Source organism: Melanotaenia boesemani, chromosome 19, assembly GCF_017639745.1.
Source record: "Melanotaenia boesemani isolate fMelBoe1 chromosome 19, fMelBoe1.pri, whole genome shotgun sequence".
NCBI lineage: Eukaryota > Metazoa > Chordata > Actinopteri > Atheriniformes > Melanotaeniidae > Melanotaenia > Melanotaenia boesemani.
The window spans coordinates 10,341,183-10,364,260 of record NC_055700.1 but is presented as its reverse complement, the minus strand read 5'-3'; the positions used below and the strand labels follow the sequence as shown (position 1 = coordinate 10,364,260).

At 37.0% G+C, this 23,078-nt stretch overlaps 1 protein-coding gene across 1 annotated transcript in view; it reads left to right on the top strand.

Annotated features, from left to right (window-relative positions):
* Positions 1-16,465: 16,465 nt before the first annotated feature.
* Positions 16,466-23,078, top strand: part of col27a1a (collagen, type XXVII, alpha 1a) — a 66,011-nt gene continuing 59,398 nt past the window's right edge. Inside the window, exons 1-2 of the mRNA XM_041970375.1 lie at positions 16,466-16,806; positions 20,549-20,619. Of these exons, the coding sequence (XP_041826309.1) occupies positions 16,754-16,806; positions 20,549-20,619 (124 nt within the window). The 5' untranslated portion in view covers positions 16,466-16,753. The remainder of the gene's footprint in view (positions 16,807-20,548; positions 20,620-23,078) is intronic.

The following is a 23,078-nucleotide window of genomic DNA, read 5'->3' as shown; positions in this document are numbered from 1 at the left end:
AAAGGTTTTGATCCAAAATTAACATTTCACATTATTAAATAAATAATAATAGATAAAATGAGCCTTTGGCTTGATAACATTATCAGCTTGTATTTTGAAGATAATGTTAAGAGCTATGAACAAGCTCCACCTTGTTCTTTTCTCTAAGATGTGGCTGACACTGTTAAGACCCAACAGCTAATAATGATCAGGGTTGCAAACTTTCACACATTAAACTCAAGACTTGTAGCACTTTATTACAAGAAGCATGACTGTGCTCAGTTTATTTTAAACAAGATGTGGACAGCAAATACTAGAAGGGAGGGTTGCATGGCTGGATATTGTGATGCAGCCACCATGCAACCACAGCCCAACCAACAGATTTGCCTCATGAGTGCAGGAAGTGTTAACAAAAATGGACTTACATATTTTTCTTCTGGAGATAAATAGTTAGTTTAGTGGCAAAACCCAGATGTTTTAGGGACAAGATTGCAAAGTTGTTAAAAAACTGAACACCACAGGCATCTCAAGTATTATTGACAGGTCAATACTGTCTGGTGATGCAAAGGTGACGTGGTATTAAAAAATGTTATATATAGCATTTGCTCCGACGGCTATGTAATTCTTTAAGCCTGAGTTGTTGTACATTAGTAAAAATTAGATCTTCTCCTGTCCCCTATTACAATTCCTTACTTTTTCTTCGAACACTGAGTGATCTGACTGCTGCCCACTGTAAAGAGAAGACTATCAGAAGTACTTCACACAACACAATCACATTTTGTTAAAAAAAAAATCAAACCTACCTAAAATGGTAGAAACAGCTTTTACTCGGTGAAGCAGAAGTTTCTCTAAAGCTGATGGAAAAGCTTATAACTACAAGTGCAGTAAAAAATGCAAGAAAGAAATCAGAGATCTTTTTAGGACTGGTTATGAAATTCCAACATACATGTGTTCATTCATTTATGTTTATAATGACTCTTTCCTCTTCATTTCTTGAGCAAATTTGGCCAAAGAATGCAAAACGAATTTCATCATAAGCTTGAATAAATTTGTGTTGTAACATATCAAAGCAAAGCAGTTTGGATTATGACTGTTTGAATGAGTCACATCATGAAACACTTTGATAATCCTGTTAAGGTAAAAGAAAAAGTTACTAAAACATAACAAAAGCAAAAGAAATAGAAGATTTTAAATAGGTAATTTGGGAAAAAAAAATAAAATGATCAAAACACATGTGCTGTATATGACAAATAATTTAAAAATCCCAATTGTTTTTTTTTTCATACATCTCAATTTCTAATTCTTTATTCTTTATTGCTACTGCCTCTCTTTATTTCTTCACTTATAAAAATGTTAATAAATGTGTCTTTCTTCAGAAAAGTACATTTGGACTCGAAATGAGGGGAGTTTTGTCAGGGAAGATGTTGAGTAAGACTTTTCCTCTGAAAATTAAGAAACTCCACGAATTTCCATCCAAAAATGTGAATCATCCTCAGGATGTTTCTTATTTCATGGTTATTTCAGCATGTCTGAGTTTAACATGAATTCCTATTAAAAAGGCCAAATGAGACAGTGAAGAAAAAAAGAAAAAAAAAAAAAACATGTTACAATCTGTTGTACATATTTGCAAGATCTTCATCAGAAAATATAACCATTATGAAATCCATTATCATAAATTTTGTTGTTATTCACTGGGTGTGTTTGTGGAAATCAGTACCAAGACAAGGGAAATGCGGAATAAATACACTTCCAGTTATAGTGATGTAATGCAACATGCTTATTTTGGGGGCCAAGAGAGTTGTTACTCATTCTGTGCTGTAATTATTTCCAACATCCTTTGACTATGTATTTCTCACCTCTTTTCTTGCATCTGTTTTAATGCTAAAATCTACAGACTAATTAGTCTAAGTCAAAAATGCTGACTGACATATCTCAGACTGGTTTAAATGAACCAGTCCAATGCCAGTTTAACTTGACACTTCCATCTGTCAAGCATGAATGTGATGATTCTTCATGGTGTGTAGCTCTCCAGCATCTGCAGCACCGCATTTCAACTATGCTCTTCAAAAAACAAAGAGTAGCTGCCAGTGGAGGCAATATCAAATATGGTTTCACATCTACAGGACCCCTGCCAAAGTCAGGCCAACACTGTATTTAAATTAATCTTTGCAACCAGCTTAGAGTGTTAGCCCAGCTAGTTACCCTACTATTTTCTTTTCTTATTTAATTTTACTTTATTAATTAGCTGGAAAATTCCTTCTCTGCATTTAATTCATCTTTGGTAGACTACAAGCAATAGCCAGGCCAGATTTCGGCACAGTTAGAGGTGTAGAGGCCTTGTTCACGTTCTGGTTCACCTTTGTTGCCAGTCCAGGAAACGGAACCTGGGCTCTTCTTGTCCAAAGCTTGTTGGTTTCTGAAGCTTATTTATTTGCTTCTTTTTTTTTTTTTTTTTGGACTTTATTTCAAAAATTTATCTTTTTTTATTATTATTTATGTTTCAAAATGACATAGATTGGACTCAGTGAACTCAAAACCTGCCTTTTTTGTTAATCAAGACACTTAACATAATCACAACATCACAATAATAACACTGCACCGTGTTAGAGTACTTCTGTTTACAGTTGTTACCACCAGCAGCTCATTTCTATTGGCCGGTATTCTAGACTGTCCAAGAGATGGATTCTGCCATTTCAAGGATCGGCTGCTTGCGTGGCTGAAAAGATTATGTAGATTAGAGAACACGTAATTCAACAACTGGGGTTGTGGAGATGACATAACTGAACAATCAGATCTCGAGCACAGAGATCGAAAGCAGTGAAGGACAATGTTCAGTCCTTAGATTAGAAACTATGAGAATTAAGGGGTAAGAGCAGTAATGAGTGTTCATTTGTCCAGAAAGAAATGAGCACACAGTCTGATTGAAGCATTTATTCTTCTCATCCTCCAGCCATTCTTTCATACGTACATAAATATACTGCAGGTACACACAGAAGGCCTAACTATTATCATTACTAGAGTTTATTTTGGCTAGGAAGGAAATGGTAATGTGTGTAAGGTGTAACAATCTGTTAGAGTAATAGGCAGTCTGGCTTTTCCTGTGTTAGTCTGGCCTGAGAGGAGAAAAAAAACATTCATTAATAATCTGCTCTTCTTAAGTTTGATAGTTAAAATTAAGTGATCATGTCATATTATGCTTTTGTCATTAATTTACATTTATTAAATATTTTTTTTTCTTTTTGTTTTAATGTGAAACATCCACTCCACATCACAGAGAGCTGTTCTCTTCCACAAAAAAACAGTGCAGTACAATGTGATTTATTTAAATTCGTGGGCCGTGGTTTAAACCTCAGCCGGGGCCTTTCTAAATGGATTTTGCATGTTCTCCTTTGCGTGGGTTCTCTCCGGCTTCTTTCCAAAGTCCAGGAGCATGCATGTTAGGTTAATTGGTGTTTCTAAATTCTCCTTATGAGTGAATGTGAACTTAAGTGGTTTAACTTAAGTTGTTTATCTGTGTTGTCAACCTTTCAGCGGTGTACTCTGCCCCTTGCTTAGTAGCTACCTGGATATGCTCCCGTAATGCTGCATTGGAACAAGCAGGTATAAAAAAAAATCAGTGAATGATTATTTGCTTTAGGTGTGTAAAACAAAAAATAAAGAATATAATGTTGGAACTTACTGTGATTTTAACCAGTAAGAGCAAACTAGTGCCAAGAGACAATGAGTTGAAGTGAATGTTACACGAAGTGCAGTAGCAATGTAAAATACATGTTTTTTTGGACATCATATTAACCTATTCTATTAGACCCCAATGTAATGAATAGTAATGAATGAAGAGTAATGAAGCTCTATAATATGCATATTATGAACTCTTTTGACCTTTTAAAAACCTGAGGTCCCCCAGTTGTTGGACTTTTCAAATTAGATGGTGTCTTGCCGGCTTCTTGTGAAAAAGCACATTTTGGAGAACTTGCCTGAATTTTCTGTACTAAAACCTCTCTAATTTGGTTCTGCTTCACTTAATCAGAGTTGACTTTTCCAGAAATAATGTTCACATATTTTACTATAATTTGACAAGAGTTTTAGAGATACAGATGCATCATTTCAAAGTGATATTCTTCCCAAATATTCTTTTAGGCAAGCCTGAAACTTTTGTACTATGTGGCATCTTTATTTTTTCTTTACCATCAACACATATTGTTATTTACACATCTTAACAAATCTCACAAGTGTTCCCTTTACTATGACACAAAAAATATTCAAATAGACCTTGTGGTTGCAGAAATACACTCATTCCATTATGGGAATACAATTTTTTAAGCAGAGGTCCAAAAATTAGGCCCCATTTACCGTCCTGCATATCGTTTATATGTCCACCATCAGACTTGCACAATATAATAAAATACAACATTTATAATTCCAACTACGTTGCACCACATGCACCACCTGCTCTGGCACCACACTCACTCCTGAACATACAGTTACAGTTTAGACACAGTTATTATTACTGATAATTAAATTTAACAAGATATATGTTAATGGGAATAGTTGGCTGCCTTAATATTTTACAAATACTTGAAGGATGAAATTGGTTTTGAGATGATGGGAGACAAATGTGAAAGAAGGGCAAGGTTTCTCTCATCAAAATGTCAAACCCAAAAGGACATACTTGAAAATTAGTTTGATCTGTAGCCACCATTATGGGATGTGTGGCTTGGCTTTGCTCACAGTTCATAGTGAAAAACCAACAAGATAAAAAAAAAAATCAAATTTATAAACCATATGTTATAATAATATCTAATAATAGAGTTGTAAAGAGTTTTTAGAAGTTGTAAATAGGAGAAACTTGAGATCATAAAAACAATGCAATCTTATTTAAGGTATCTAATAGAAGAATGTCACTGACGAGATAAATGCTTCAAAAGTTGAGATCCTGTTTATCATGAATTGAGCTAAAATACAGTATTCCTTGAGTGATTTTTGTCTTCCTCTTTGAATAAAACATGTCCTTCTTTATTTTCTCTGTTCAAAATAAAACAGCTAAATCCTTTTGCAGTATAATTTATGAACTCATCATTCACAGATGGGAGGCTTTAAAGTACAGGAATGAACCATCCTAAAAAACAGAATGACAAGAATTTTTCAGCAGCTATTTCTGCTCTTTTACATCATATAACCCTTCTTATTGCTTGCCAGAGGAAATGAAATGTTTATCGTATAACCCTTAGGGGTTTTGCAGAGAGAGTTTTGGTGGATTTAAAGAAAGGATAAGCCTTCCCCTGCCTCCTTTCCAAACTTGGCATTCTCCTGTGGCATATGAGAGGCAGGAGTTACAGGGTCATAGAAATAGTAAAGGAGGATCAGCAGAAGAAATGATCCAACAAAAACTAGGCAAAGGAGTTAAGCTTGGCAACAGAGTTGGGGGAACTGCCAGCCTCCTGCATGGGCACTGCTTTTGTTCGCAGCATGTAACAAAACTGTACAAGTCTATCCCTTTGACAAGTTAATCTTACACCTGGGATATTCCTGCAGTGTGTAAAAGCTGCAGGAAGGTTGAATGGATGTTATGATGTTATAATTTCAAATTAAACCATTTATTGGTTGCAAAAAAAAAATTTACTGCAGGAAAACCTTCATTATTTTTATAGATGGCAGAAAGTAAAAAACAAATATAGTCTTCTTATCAGCAAATCTTGAGATATACTAGAGATCTCATTAATGGAAAGCCCATTGCTTAGGGCTAAGATAGCCATGGTAAACCCCATTTTGCCGTGCAAGGATAGGCTACAAGTAAGGGTCTCTGTAATAAGAAGCTGCATTCACTTTGCCCATTCTGATGGTAACGCTCTGAGTGTCACAGTCCTGCAAAGGAAGTTATCTCAGTGGCGTGGACAGGCCACAGGGTCACACGACCTATTACTCGTGTCTATAAGAAAATTCTCCAATTTCCTGCAGCCACTACAGTCTCAAGAAGTCGGATAATATCCCACTATCAGAAGCATCTGAAAGTGATTACAAGGCACAGCCATTGGCCTGGAACAGTTTTGCTTTACAATGTGGTTTAAAGGTAGACACGCAGACAAAGTTTCTTCGTACAATGCAGCAATAGCAAAAATATACAATGCTGAGGGCAATCTGTGTGCACACAAGCAACAATACGAATGTCCCCAATCTTTCAGCTCAATCCTTAATAATGATAAGTCAAGAGTTTTGCTGATGGCAACATCAATGTGTTTATATCTGCTGAGTGGAACTAATAAAGATCAGACTGCACTAACAAGTTGACTATTTTGGAAGATAGTGTTTGGTGTGTGTACTTTGTCCTTATGGTCAGGTTTAAAAGAGGGATGAGTGTTATGGTTGCAGGATGTGAGGACCCAAATGACAGATGGAAAGGCAGGAAGCAGACTGGTGCAGGAATAAAAGTTTTAATCAAAAGGGACATTGTGTGACATTTTTTGTTATTTACTGGCCAATATATATATATATATATACACACACACACACATATATATTCATTCATTCATTCTCTGTACCGCTTTGTCCAGTACAGATCACAGGGAAGCTGGAGTCTAACCCAGCATGTAGCATATATATATATATATATATATATATATATATATATATATATATATATATATATATATATATATAATTTGACACACACCACTTAGAGAATATCTATTGAATATATGACATATGGATTTAGAAATTTGTGTAGCAGATAATTTCAACAGCCTATTATAAAGTTGTCAATACCAGGCAAGGACCCAAGCAACATTAGACTTGGGAGATTTTTTCCCCAAAATTCCATTAAGTACATTCCATATTAGTGATTTCTACCACTCACTTTGCTCACTTTGGTTTCATAATTCCTTAGAGTACAATAAAGTTTTTTGTCTATAGTTGAACCTGAAAGGACAACAAGCTTTTCAGCCTCTTCTGTTCAAGCTGTTTAATTCAGTGTTAACTCAAGGAGCATTTTTGGTTTTGACTGTAAATTTATTTAACAGGGCATGATTGTTAACAACTCTCATAAAAAAGATCCATAAATGAATTGAGAGAGGTATTCACACCATCAATAGCACATACTTCATCCCACTGAATGATTCGCACCTCATTAAGAAAATGATCCTTATTGAATGTTCTTTAAGTTCATTTTTATGCAGATGACTGCGAGATATATGCTCCCTTAAAAAAGGCTAAGGAGGATGTTCTGCTGTGCTTTAGGGACATTAAGGAGTGGCTGAACTCCAACTTCCTTTTAATGAAAAGAAGACTGAGGTCATTTTGTTCAAACCCAGTGGTTCCTCAACTGCTCTCCCTCTACATCTGGATTCTTTATCACCTTTGTTATGAGGCATAACTGGACAAACATTAATAATGTAGTTTAGTCTAGTTTTTTTCATTTGGGGCAGCTAGCAAAAATTAAGCCGGTTTTGTTGGAAAAGGATTTTAAGAGACTCATTCATGCTTTTTTAAGAACATGGCTGGACTATTTTAACACTCTGTATATAGGGGTTCGCCATGTTTCTCTCTCTCGCCTGCAAATGGTCCAAAATGCAGCTGCTCGCTTGTTGACGGGCACCCATAAGTCAGAGCACACTCCACTGTTCTGGTATCACTTCAATGGCTTCCTCTTGGTTTCAGAATCTGTTTTAAAGTTAGTTTTTAAAGGTATAGATCCTTGAATGGTCTAGCACCACCATAATTTTCTGACTTAGTTCAGCTCTACACTCCATCACGACCCTTAAGGTCTGCTGACAAGCAGCTCCTGGTCGTTCCTAAGGGGTTCTGGCTTTTGCTGTGGCAGCAACAAAGCTGTGGAACCAGCTGCCTTCAAACATAAAACAGGCCTCCTTGCTGTCTGTTTTTAAAACTCTTCTTAAAACCCACTTATTTTCTTTGGTTTTTAACACTAGTTGATGTGATGTTTTTATGTTTTTTAAGGTTTTATTGTTTTTGGTCATTTTATAGTTTCTTGACTGTTGATGTTTTTGACCGATGTTTTAGTGTATTTATAGATGTACATGTTTTAAAAATTATTTGTTGCTGTTTAATTGTTCAACACTTTGGTCAATAGTGTTGTGTTTAAAGTGTTCTATAAATAAACTGGATTGGATTGGATCATTTTGGGATAAGCTCTAGATAGTTTTCTTCTCCTGGAGACAGCAAGACAGTTGTCATCACTGAAGCCAACTCATACAAAAAATAAATAAATAAATAAATATTGGCGTAAATATTGTCAATAAATGTTGATGTTAAAGATCCTATACTGTTATTACATATTCTTGTTGGTTGAAACATTAATTGATATAAACCACAGGTGTCCCATCATAGATTTAAGCTTTTTTTTTCATAAAACAGTTCTCAGATAACCAATCAAATCACACAGCCAGTATAGCTCTTTGTTTTCCTCAGTGACTCTGTCCAACATTTTGCATAATCAATTTAAACACTCTATTCTAGGTGGCCTGTTACAACAGCCAACAATTATTGGTTTTAAGTGTAGTAGTTGTACCTGCAGCCATAACACTTCCACATCATTAACCATCAAGTCCTGTCTCCATTTACAAGTCAAATGGCCACGCCACCTGCAAACCTTCTTTAAATTGTTTAACAATGTCTTAATGGTCTTGGGACTTTGTCTTTATCTGACTTACTTTCGAATTATGAACCCTCACAGACCCTAAAAGTCCTCTGATACTGGCCTTTTAGTTGTTCCTAAAGTCAGGACTAATGGTGAAACCTCATTCCACTACTTTGGTCGTTGTCTGTGAAACAGCCTGTCAGAGAATCTCAGGGCTGCAGAGATTGTTGATGTTTTTAAAACAATCAAGACCTACCTTTTTAGATTAGCTTTTAGCTGAACTTTATTTCATTTATTTATATATTTTGTTTGTTTTATTTAGTCTATTTTTATCTATTTATTAATCACTTTATATATCTGTCTTTTAATTATGTACTTATTTATGTATTCATTTTATGGTTATTTATTATAGTAATTATTTGTTCTTATTGGTTTTAGGTTTATTTTGATCTTGTTCTTTTTAACATTTTAACTTCAGTGCTTTCATCATGGGGATCCTTCACACTGGATTCTACACTGGTTGTGTTACAAAATCGTTATGTGTGTGTTCTGCGCTGAGATTATCGGAGCACACCACACAGTACGATCGAAACTGTTAAATGCCCGATTTTTTATCTTCATGTGTGGGGTCTCTAACAGATTAAAAAATGTGTTCAGATTTAGAAAATCCTTATGTGTGTACCAGGCTTTACTGAACTTTAATGTTTTATACTTGAGTATGTGAAGGTTTTTATAATGTAAAGCACTTCGTGCTGCTAATTAAGGACCAAGCAGCCTGTTGGTTTCACTGTTGAGATTTAAAAAAAAAAAAAAAAAAGTCATCTTTAGAATAGTTATAGTTGTCCTCATTTAAGAGTTTATTTTTCTTTGATGTGCTTCATCTTCATGCAGACTTATGAGGTGTTATAATTCTGAATGTGTAAATCTGATTTTGACATCTACTTTGTGATGTAAAACTCACACTCCCACCTTGCCCACTGATTCATAGGAAAGCAAACAAGCCCATCATGACTTAAATCAATCAATTTAAAGGCAAAAACTTAGATTAGAAATGTGAGAAAGTGTCCACTAAAGTAATAAAAAAATACAACATTGTGCGCATGGAGAGGAAGGTGGGAGTGAAGGTAGAGTAAGGAGAAGCAGAGCAGAAGCAGTGAAGTGAAACGCCATCTGTGGGGAAGGGTCTGGGGGACAGAGTGACACTTCCTGACTATTTTGGAATTATGTCAGACTTACGGTGACTGAGGAGTTACAGGTCTTTTTTTGTAAAAGTTATTAATAGTTATTTTATTCTGTTCTTTCAATACTTTCATTGATACTTTTAGGTTCATGTTACTAAAATTAAAAAAGTTTTTATTTCTTGAGAGAGGCTCAGAGACACTGAGCCTGGCGTAGAACCTGGATCCATGTTGGGAGTGGATACAGCATCATAATGACTAAGCCAAATATTTGTCTAGTTCATATTCTGAGAGCATAATGAAGTCCTTTTACAGAAGGCATCACTGGAATCTGGACACTGATTTTATGCCAGAGAGAGCAGGTTTCACTAGGCCCTGCTGTTTCTACTTAGGCTACCCTGGTCTCTGGTGGCCTCATTCAAATTCAATACAGAGCTTTGTGTTCGGAATAAGAATGAATTATGGCTCTGTTTGACAGATGATAAGTACAGAATCGGAAATTGAAGCTGGATTTAATCTGGAGATGAATTGCAAGCTGAGGTGGGATTCCACTTTGCAGTGAATTGCATAAGAACTTGCCTTGAATTTAAAATAAGGGCTTCTCCTACTGTACATGCTGTCAGCATATCATGTTTAAGGAGGGAGGAGTTTTAAAGGAGGAATTTCACAGCACCTGATTCTGCTATTTTCTCTATTATATTCTAATATATTCTCAGCGCTATATGTAGATGTGGATCAAACTAACACCGTATTTTCCGCCAATACTTGGACACAGAAACCAGAAACTACCCAGGATTACTGTGCAAACACGTGTATGGTACAGACTGATTAGCGGTTCTTTGCGAAGCTATATGTCAACACAGCAATGGTCCATCCCTTGAGTTAAGAGATTTTATACTTGAATGATGTGTAGGTAAGTGGTTTAAACAAAAACACAGGTTCCTCTGAAAATGGTCAGGTCCAAATATTTCCCACAAGACCTTGCAGTCTAAACTTCAGATAAAATAGTGACTGTGCGACTAACATTTGACTGCTTCAAAGCAGTGAATCTGTTTCTGGGGGATTGCTGAGGATTTAAACAGGTATCTCATTAACAAGTCAACCTTTTTATTTATTTTTTAATTTTTTTATATTTTGTTTTAGCCTTAATTTGAGAATGAAATTAAGCCCTTTTTTCCTTTAACAATTTCAGCACTGTTCTCTCTTTAATGACAGATCCAAAGCAGGTTTTTGGAGTGTCAGTTTCTCAAAGCTTCAACTCCTCTTCATTGGCTCCGCTGTCTGTTAATTAACTACAAGCTCCTTTCATTTTAAATAATAAAATCTAAAGTAATGGTAAGAAAATAGTCAACTATCAACTAGCATGGGCAGCTGGAGCTCAGTAGGAAGAGCAGTCATCTTCCAACCGGAAGGCCGGTGTACCGATTCCAGGCTTCCGTGACTACATGCTTAAGTGTCCTTGGGCTAGACACTGAACCCTGAATTGCCTCCCGATGTGTCTATGCGGGTATGAGTGTGTATGTGTGTGTGTGTGTGTGTGTGTGTATGGGTGAATGTGACATGCAGTGTAAAGCGCTTTGAGTGGTCAAGCAGACTGGAAAAGTGCTTTATAAGTACACAATAAGTAGCTCTTTACACAAGGTGCAACTTCTGCATCTGATTTAAATTGTTTACTGTCCAAAAGCTTTCTACAGCAAGGAAACCAACACCAATATTTACTTTTGTTTTGCTTCTTTTTCTGTCGTTTTATGTCTTTGGTACTGAGAGAGGTTTCTTTGTGGGAGGGCTGGTGGCAGAGGTAATGTTCGCTTGCCAGGAGTTTCTCCCATAATTACTGTGGTTTTCCGTAACTTCTACTGATGTTCATGCTCTGTTTGCCGACAGTTTGTCATACCAGTGCCAGCAATAGCTACTGGTTCCTCTTCTTTTTCTATTGACTCTAGAGAAAACTAGACACTTATTCAAGTTCCAATTTTACAAAGCAGTATTACAGGAAAATTTGGTCTGTCCCCAAAGGAAGGGATTTTGTTTATCTGAGATGCTTTGTTGTTTTTCCCAATTCCATTGATATCTGTTTATTTTATTTTTTAATGTTTTAAATATTTTTTCTACAATTAACACTTTTAGGACAAAAACTATTTAGAAGCATTAAATTGTTTTATTTATAACTTACTTCAAGTACCTTTGGCAGTAATGGCACCTTGAAGCCTTTTCAAGAAGGATCCCACAAGCTTGGCATGGTTTCCCCATTCTTCTTGGAATCAATGTTCTATCTAAAACAGGCTGCATTCACTGCACAGACATTCTTAGGTCTAACTGGGTCATTTTCTCTTTGAAATTAAACACATTGCTCTCTGTAAGAGGTTTCACTTAGGATCCTACTATATTTTACTACATCTGTTTTCTCTGTATTCTAACTCAGTGCCAAGTCTTTGTTACAGAAAGACATTAATATAATACTGTAGGGCTGACATTATGAATTATGCTCACTGTCTGATTTCCTTTAAACACACATAATTGTGACCTTATAGATCAGTTTCCTTTGCTTGGCTATTTTTTTTTTATTATTATTATTACTTTTATCTATTTATTTTTTAAATTAATTTGTATCAGTATTGACTGGATCACAATGAATTGGCTCAAACTGATTTGTCTGTAAAATGCCCTTTGATTATGTTGTATATTGGCACTATACAAATAAAGCTGGATTGAAAGCTGAATTGAATTCTTTAGATTAGAGTATATTTGAAGTTGGTATTCGAAGTTGGTACCTTTTCATGGTGAATGGCTTCCATTTGGTTGCTGTCTCATGAAAGTTTGGTCGGTGTTGATGGTTCTCTGACTCTCTTTACTCTATTTCTCATTCACAGTTGGCTTGTAGGTCATCTGTTATCAAAGCCCTCCATCACCAACTACTCTGAAGGATGCCTGGATGGCCTGATCCAAGACATTTGTTGCTCTCCCATTTTTCTTGTATCGTTCTCAAAAATCTGTCTCCACACATTAATTTGATTTTAGATTTGGTTTTTGCTCTGGCAAACACCAACAATTGTGAGAATTTATATGTAGAGGATAAATTAAGACAACACTAGAGAAAACAGTTTTTGCTTTTTCATTTTGGAGAATTGCATGGATTGATGGAAAAGCTATCTTCTATACCTAATTAATCCTGTTCAGGAATACTGCAGAAAAGGCCATGTAAGCACAGGGGAAAAATACCGTCTCCAAACAGAAAGGCTTCGTTTGAGATTGAAACCAACAAATTCCTGCTGAGGTGACATCTCTAACCAGGACAAAAAGAATCACTTTTATAACACTGTAAGTTTAATACATAAAATGTGGAAAATATGAGTAGGTCTGAAACTCTCCATCTGCTCTGCATGAGCACACTGTGTTAGTAAAACAGCCAAAATTAGGGCATAAACAGATGCATCCCATTATCCCAATAGTCCAGTCACTCTCTATTCTTTTTTTTTTTTTAAGGATGCATGTCATGCTTACATTTTTTTGGTTTTTGCTGTTTAAGCTTGCTGTACAGTTCTGCTTTCAATTAACATGCAGGTGGATGCTGTTATGTGTCATCTTCATCTGTTGAAAGACACAATTTAGTTATTTGACAATTCTCTAAAACTAATTTAGATTATTCTGCTGAGCAAAAGGAAAGATATGTAGTCCTCCCTCTTTTCTGATGCTGCTCCCGCCCCCCACATAAGGAGGAGTTGAAAAGCATCGTGTTGCTTCAATTCTCATTATTTTAGCACCTTATAACCAATATATCAACCTGCAGCACAGTTGGAAAAACTGCAAACACTGCAGAGATCAATCTAAAAGTGACACATAGTGGGAACACTTAACTCCATATTTCACGCATCAACAAGTGCAGTTCTTTGTATTGTTGACAGTCCAGGCTTGCTTGATCTTGGAGCCCTGCCTCCAGAAGAGCTTGTCTCCCCCAGCAGGTTATTCTGGTGTTATTATGAGAACTCTACATGCTCATTATGGTTGTGGCTCTGTTTTCAGGGTGGTTGTCTTTTCTGGTGTGCCAGCATTGGAAATGCTTGTGGTGAATGATAGACAGACAGACAGACAGACAGACAGACAGACAGAAAGAAAGAAAGAAAGAAAGAAAGAAAGAAAGAAAGAAAGAAAGAAAGAAAGAAAGAAAGGAAGAAAGAATCGATGAGAGTGAAGAAAGTAGGAAAGGGGAGGTAGAGAAAAAGTGAAAGAGATGATGACACATTAAAGAGGGAAGACAAAAAGAAGCAGAAACATAGGGTCGGCAATATATTACTGTGAGTGATGGGAGGTGTTCGACCACTTTCCACCCCACAGTGCATCTCCCAAACCATCCATACACAGGAAGGAGACAGAACCAGTAACACAAACAAGTGGATAGAACCACCTGTAAAGGAAAAACACAAACTGCAGAGACGGTCCACACATACACACATGCACATGTGTACGCACACACTCACCTACGCATGCATTCCTTGCATGAACAGTCTTCTTGTGCTCAGTGGAGCTGAGAGACAGCACTGTCTGGTTCAGCGCCACCACCTCTGTAACCTCTGCCACTGACCGCCATGAAAACACACCCACACAGAGGTGGCTGTATTTACAACCTATTTATTTGTTGGGTGACATGATGTTATTTTTTGTCCAGCACACTCTGAAAACACAACTGTTTAAGGTATTTAGTGAACATTACTCTGTAGTTTTATATAGAATCACAAAGATTAGGTTTAAATCCCTGTACTGTTTCATATGTAATTTGACATAGTTTTGCAATGTAAACAATTATAGACATGCTACTTATGTAAGACAGCAGCGACATTTGGATAAATATAAACCATGAGAAACATGTCAACACCCAGCCAAGCCCAGCACCCAATTTTCTTAGCTTGTAGTCCGCAAAACACTGTATTAGTTGTTTATGTGTATGTACAGTTCATAGCTCACTGTAAACACTGATATCCAAACAGGCTGTGTTGCTGTTACTCTTGCCGTTCATCAAAGAACAGTCTTGTGTCCTCACTAGGCCCAGGCTGCAATTTAGGCTCTAGGCGTGGCCCAGCACCCGTTGGGCTGTGTCCGCCCTGCGTACCAGTAATGACCCCTTCCCTATGGGGAGCGTTTGATCTGGGCTGCCTGTGTGCTTCAGCTGGACCTATTTCTGGAGCATGGGGGGGGATAAAGGGAGCTTTCAGACTTGGTGCCAATGACCATAATTAAGCAGCTTTAAGGGGTGGCAGTGAGTGTGCTAGCAAACACAAAGTTTGTAATTTGGAAGAAGAGGGCAGAGTGGCTGCGGCTCATTGGAAGTGCATGGGAGGGTCGGGTGGCACCCGACACTGAAACACAAGGCATGGCGTGTGTGAAGAGGACTATAAAGAACATGTTAATGACTTGTGTCCATTATCACCCACCCCTGAGGCTGACTGACCAACGGTCACAGGTTGAAAAGAGTGAAGATCACCATAGCTGAAACATGCAGTTAGTCCCACCCTTCAGAGTGTCATTCAAGGAAACCTGCCTGTGGTAAAGGCCAGTCAGCTCAAAGAGTCAGCACTTTTGGACCGAAATCTCCAACTTCCTGTTGCCTCTTCAGCTAGCTCTTTATCCACTAATGTAACTGTATGCACCATTCATCTGGTAATTTTCTGTAATAACAATTAATTTTGTATTTGGCTATATACAGCCAGAATAGAATTAGTGTAATTTCTCTTATCTCAAAAATCATCACAGTCCCTTCAGAATTATTTAATTACAACCAAAACGGACTGCTAAATTTGTTGGTCTTTATTTATAAAATGATCAGAATTATGATTAGATGTTGCTGTAATTGGAATATGTAAAATTACTAAGAAAAAAAGAAAACTTACTACCAGTGTTAACACATAAAGAAAACTTTATATTTGTTCAGTTTTTAGATTCCCTTTATATCTTTGCCATAAGTTAAACAAAATGGAGCAAGAAATGTATTTACTAGGTAATTACGGGCTCTGGTGGATATAAAAGGTCCTTTGGCTGCCTCATTCTGCATCAGGCCATGACCCCTATTAAGGTGCTGATCCAGGTGCTGTTCCTTCTGCATGTTTCCATTAACACTTCCTTGGCACTATGGACAAAATTAATGTCAATGTAGATGACTCGCAAGGGATAAGGAGGATTGATGTGAGTCAGTCTAATTTTGCACACTGTTTAAAAAGTAATAGATTAGCAAGATTTTCATCATAATTTGAATTGTGTTTACACAGATATTTTAACAACTTCAGTCATATTTTCAGCATTTTATTCAAAGAGAATACAAGAAGCATTTTTCAAGTTTACAATGAAGCAAAAAAAAGCTCTTATTTGCAGGTATTTTACTTAATTAAAACCAAAGTACTGGTATAATAATTTCCAAACAGCATTTTTTCCCATATATTTAGAAACAATGTGGAGGATAAAGACAGAAAATTTCAGCAGTGAATGTAAGCAACACTGTTCAGTACTTGTGCTACCCACCTTGTCTTTGTGGTTCATTCATATGGTTAACCGGATCCATGTGGCCACCCCTTGGAGAAGGCGTGTAGTTGCTCGATGCAACCGCTGGGCTTGAAACTTGACACCTGGTCGTGCGGTGCGTCTGCCATCGCTTTACCCACAGAAAACCTATTTAAAAAGGAAAGGGATGAGTCCAACGCTCCTGACTCCGTAACCCCGTTCAGAAGAACCCAGCTTTATCTCCGGCTGCGCGTCCCTCAATCTGGATCGGCATAAATGAATGAAATACAAGGGAATATCGAAAAGCAATCACACAGGGAAACTCTATGTGAAACCAGTCGACCAGAAGGAATTTATGTCGGGCTTGACAGGCAATTCAACATGAGTTTTTTCCTCTGGAACTTCATCTCAAGATTGTTCAATGCGTAAAACGGCGACCGGTGTCTTCTGTCCCCCTTGCAAAGGAGTCACGCTGTGATTAACGGATCAGGTTTTTGACTGCCAGGACAAATGAATACAAATGAATTTAGGCACCCGAAGGAGAGATTGCAGAACCTCTCATCTAGACACAAAGTAAGTAACATTTATATTAGTGTCTGTGCGCTCTGGTGAGAGGCTGGCGGGAAGAGATTCTTAGCGAGGACAGAGTTAGAATTTAAGGATCTGGATGCGTCCATGTGATTACCTGTGATGTGCCGGCTGGCTGTGGTCCAGCTTCTAGCACATGAGCGACATCCACATTGGGGCTACTGAGGGACTGAATAGTGTCTTTTTGGACCCATATGGCACTTAATGATGTGGATGCAATTTGTCAAAATAAATATTAAGTTTCACAAAACTGTGATTTTGTGCAGACTGAATTTAGGCTATTATTGGGCTAAATCTGGTTTATTTTATACAAAACATTTACATGATGCTCAGGCATGCCACACGAGTATTCCCCCCCTCCCCGTTTGGCAGATATGGAGAGCTCTGCTATGTAGTGTTTACTAAACTGACTCATCTGAAAAAGCAAGTAAACAATGCTATCGTTCAGACCCATAAAGTTTCACGAGCGGCTCATCAGCATCCACCAGCCCCCTTTTTATTTCCAGTTAAGATGCTTCGCACGCTTTTTCTTTTACGCATTTTCCACAGCGCCTTTACGCATCGTTAAGAATAGTTTTTCTATAGTTTTATGTTCAAAAGGACACAAACTATTGCATGCATTTCTTAGGGAAATTCAGTTAAAACATCTGCAGAGTAAATTGGTTTTTATTTCCTTATGGCCGCCTATAAATTTCAAATGTTTGTTGCAAGTGTTTGATCCATATGAAGATCCATATTAACAACACAACGACATTTGACAACTGGCATGCTGATCAAAGTAGGCTATTTAATATTGAGTTGGCTTTAGTGGATTCAGAAGTTTAATTTTGTAGAGTCATTCATTCATTCATTCATGCATTCATTCATTCATTCATTCATTCATTCATTCATGCATTCATTCATGCATTCATTCATTCATTCATTCATTCATTCATGCATTCATTCATGCATGCATGCATGCATTCATGCATTCGTTGGTTCATGCATGCGTCGTCGTCTGAAGTTGATATTTTATTTTTAAAAAACGTTTATTTAATGAATGATTGCAAGATGCTTAAGTAACTACTGTTAATTAGCTTTACATCCTAACTTTTTTGCTACATCAGGTTGTATTTACCAAACATGTTGGGCAGTCAGAAAAAGGGGCTTCATCTGAATTTTTGCAATGCTCTTCCCTCATTGCACATTTCATAGTCTCGTTAATGGTGATACTGAAGACAAGCTGTGTGTGGGGTCAGCAGGAGGTAGCATCATGTTGCCACATGTCCACATGGTGTCGCCCTTTTAGTCTGGCTCCTAACTTTTTACATGTAATTACTTTTGGGCAGATTATAGCATTATTTATTATTTATTTATTTCCTAATTCATTTATTTTATTTTATTTTATGGGTGGAAAGATTGCATTTAAAAAATAAATGTCCAAATACTTTACAAATTGACACGCTTTGGTTGTTATTAATCCCAGACCTTTTATCGGTCTCTAAATCCCCAAACATTTAAGGCTTCATTTGTCTCCACTTTAAACAAGACTGACGTGGATCATTTGGGAAATTAATTATGAGGTTAGCAGCTTGAAGTGAGTGATTGCTTTGCAACCGACAGAACAGATGATGGACATGTAAGTGCACCAGTTGGTCTGTACACTCTCCTCCTCATCAGCCTTCATTAGTGTCAGCTCATCCATAGGAATTTTCCGCTGTGTGTGTTGCATAGGCGTTGTGTGAGTGTTCAGGGGGGTAGGATCACCTTTGGGAAATCTTTTCAGGGAATCAGTGAGTAGTTCAAACATGTGAGCAGAAATGGCAGTGTGTGTGTGTGTGTTTCCTTCAACCTTTAAGTGGTTGCAGGACAAGTGGAACTACAGTGTTTGTGTATGTGTGTGGGAGTGGTTTTGGAAGGTTTGGGGTAGCGTATCACAGTCAAAGCGCTGAAAACATGACATAAACGATTGATATTTATAGCTTCGAAAGAGAAAATGGGTGTTGAGTGAATCTCTGTTTTTTTCTTTAAGTTGCTTACTGCTCTGTGAAAACAATCTAGGCTTTGCTGAACAATTTGCATGGATAAAACTTTGTTTATATGTTAAAAACCAAAAAGGTTACGAGTGCTAATCAAAGTTTAAATTAGCTGAAGAAGGAAAAGATGGTATATGGAACAAAAAAAGGGGTGTTTTCCCCTCTCCTGCCTTCAATGGCTCTCAGCACAAAATTGGTTTTTTTTGGATTACTGTAGCCTGTATTCTGTCCAGTCAGCTTAGCAGAGAATTCCCTGGAGGAGTCATGTCATAGCTTACTGTTGCAGTAAGAAAACCACACCAGTTTGAATGCACAGACGTCAGCCTTTTTGAATTAAATGTCTGCCGTGTTCAAATCTTCAGTGCAACCATCTTCAGTTGCTTTAAAGAAAAACCTCACTTACACTTCAAAAGCACCCTAATGAAAATCCAAACAAGCAACTGAAAACCTTTAATGTGAAAAGCATAAAAACACAGTTTCCCCATATTACATAAACAGCCCGAGGACCAGACAGAGTCGTTTTGCTTCAGTAAAAATTGCAGCATTCATGACTCATTTTCACAGTGTGAATCTCTCCTCGGCAGATAAGACTCTGAATCAGACTGTAATCAGCTTGGAGTCAGGGAAACATACACTCATCCTGTGTAACCTCAGCCAGCTGTGTGTGGGGATGACTGTGATGAGGCTTTACTAGCATCTTGGAGCTGGAAGAGAAAAAGACACAGACACCACAAACATGCATGTTGTACACACACAACCTGATTATAATCAATCAGACCAACTGCCTCTATTTAATTCTGAGCCTATTTGCAGAATCTTTTCCATAAAGAGACAAACATGTTTTTGTCAGAGATACTTCAGGTAAATATATTAATGCAACAGTTTTCTTTCTTTCCCACATTCAAATATTTGGAACCATGTTTGCCTTCTTCTTTGTGGCCCTGCAGACACAGCTGCTATACACATTTCCTCCTCCAATGTGTGTGCAGCCATGTGTGTCTGGATGACCTCCAGCGGTAAACAGTGGCTCCCCTGCCTGTCACCAGATCCCAGTCCCCCACTGAGCTCTCAATCCACCCACCAGTCTCTTTAAATTCTCCTGCACACCTGGATGTGTTGAGAGAGATTTTTTTTTCTCTCTGTATGTGCATGTGTATGTTGGTTTTGGAAGAAAAGTTGTTGGATGAGTGTACTATAGTACTTTTGTCTCACAAACCACAACTGGAGGCTGTGTGTGTTGCAAGGGTTTCAGAAAGAGCGAAAGATGCTCTAAGTGCTTTTGCAGAATCCAGACTCCATTTGTTATTCTCACAGTAGCTCTACTGCAAAGCATATGGTTTTGTTTGAATCCCTGTTTTGATGCCATGTTGATGTTTTACTTAATCTCAGACTAATTTAGAATTTTGTGATGTATTAAGATTTATGCCACAGATTTCCTAATAACACATTTGGTGTATTAAGGGTCAAACTTTATTACCAATTGAAAAATGCACACGGTGATTAAACTACGAAAAAATGATCACGTACATAATTAAAATACTGATTGTTTATCACACAGTAAAACATGCGTTATTAACTTTTCTGACTAAGTTTTCATTGAAAAATTATATTTGTAACTCTTTCTAAATGTCTTTATGAGAAAACTGTTTTAGGAGTTAAACCACTGTCTGACTGGTTTCTCTCTCTAACAACCCTTTCTTCTCCTTCTCCAGGAGAGCCCTATTGCTCTGTACAGTTTTATATTGTACTTGTTACCTGGGACTTACACAAGTACATTCTGAAGGTAAGGCTATATTCATTTCATCTTCTCTCCTTGTTATATGGGCTGAAGAGTTTGCTAGTGGACAGACCAAACAAAAAAGAAAACTAAAACATTTTTGAGAGCTTAAGGAGATTTTGGAGTTGCTCTTTGCCTGATTGGTCAAAGGCCAAGAACATAAACACATAACAATGAGAAGTGGGCCAACCGTTACTATGACGACAGGTGTTGAGTAAGATAAGTTGAGTAAGCAAGGGAGCAATCAGATTATAGACCATTACAGTAAAAGCATTCATGTCTCAATTTTTTGATTTACAGCATACAGCTGTAAAAATAAAAATAACCACCACTGAATCTTCTTAGCTAAGCATTTATGAGGACTACAGTTATCATGATGAAAAAATATCAATAAACAAAATGAAAATAATGTTACAGCACACAGCTCCTCTACCCAGCGCCAAGTAGTCAAATACACAGAATATATTTTTAGGCACTTAGCATCTAGAGATACTACCCTCAGGAGGTGGTAGAGACCAAAGCAGAGCTTAAAAGATTATGTCTGGCAGACCCTCACAGCCCTGGGATGTGACTTCAAATGAATGATAATGTTGCTGAATAAGTGCTGGTTGTTTGAGTTAGCATAATTTTTCCCAATGTTTACACTCAAAGTGACCATTTCACCAGAAATCCCATAATAAATACATTCATGTCCTCTCGTTCATAATGGTGCCACAATGTATGGTTGGAAATTGGGATTATCCTATATATATGTGTGCATATATATATGTAAAACAGTATTCCTGTGACATTACAGGAATAGTAAAAAAAATTGCTGTCTAATGATGTATTTTGTAACATGTAAACCATTCATTCTAACTCTAAACATTAAAGTGCAGTAAAAAAGTAATGAACTAGAGGAAGGAACAAAAAATATTTTACAGAAGTTTTCAATAAGTGGATCATTCCACAAAAGAACCACTAGTTTATTAACAAAAAGTCAATGCATTTGCAAATTCTGTAATCCCCTTGCATTTGCAGGTTTAACTGTGAATGTGTGGCATAAAAATACAGCTTGTAAGTCACTGATTGTTTCCACTGACAGCCTGTTATTCTCAATGTTAGAAAATGCAAAGGTTTTTCGATCCAGTTGTGATATTTTTATTTGGTGTGTTTAATGTATTTTGGGTCAGCGTGTAATTATTTGAACTATGTTTTGCATAGTTTCTTCTGATGAAAAGTTATAGATACAGCCCAATGAATCAGCACCCACTTTTCTATAGTTAATGCAACTGAAAGTGAATGGGTACAGAGTTCAATAGACCCAAAAAGCCAGTGCCTGAAGCTTTATAGTTAAAAAAAGCAACTATCATCTCAGTTTATTACATTAATACTTGTTTTTTTTCTTCTAATTAGGAGTGTTATGTAGCTTTCAAGTCCTATCTTTGAATAGGCTTGAAAGACAAATTTTTTCTTGTAATAAATTAAGTAAATTCATCAGGGACTTTTTCAGTTGTAAAAGATCTGCTATTGGTGAAGCTCTCACAGCCAGGATCGAGCAAGGATGGAGTGAGGTACTGTACTTACAATTTGTTTCCTCTTCAGCTTTGGTTAATCTTCTTGAGATCTGAAATTGCTCTGAGTAAGAATCTGGAAAAGAAGTCCTGTTTCTCACACACTATTACATACCACACACAGAAACAAGAGAGGTGACGCTAACAGCTGTGCAAAGCATAAAAAAAATTAAAAAAAAAAGCTGAAAAGTTCCAGCTGATCACTCTGTCGGGAGGCAGAGGAAGAAACAGGATCACTCTTTTGACATTTTGGCAGACAACTGACTTATTGCTGATTAAATCTCAGTCAAGTCTGTATTTTTAAAGATGAAGCTAACTAGTGAATTGATTTTTTTTTTTTTTTTGACATTTATGACAGTACTGAGTTTAGAAGTTAATTGTATATGGCAGTAACCCAATAATAGTGGATGTATATACAAGACGTCATTACATCCATGCTTGCTGTGTAGCACTTTGTTCATTGGTCATTTCTGATTAATTGTTTATTCTTATAACATCACTCTTTATCTCTCCCTGCATCCCATCGGTATCTCCACAGTCACCTTCAAACTACCAAAACAATAAGTAGAAATTGTGGACAAAGCATAATTTGGCATCTTATTACATCGAGAATGAGACTTCATGTCTCAGCAGGATTACTTGCATAAATAAAGGTCAAAGGAAATAAAGGAAAGCGTAGAAAGTCTAGTTATAGCTGAAGACTATAGTTAAGAATTATGTTTTGCAAGAAATACATACAATGTGTTTCTATGACGATGGGAAAAATCATAAATGGTTCACTATGGACTCATACAGGCCAGCCAAAGAGATCACTAGAGTGTGAATCAGTGACTTCATCCTCTACAGTGGATATGATTACATAGTGAAAAGCCTTGGACTTTCTGTCTGTCCCTCTTGAGTGACTTGGCACAA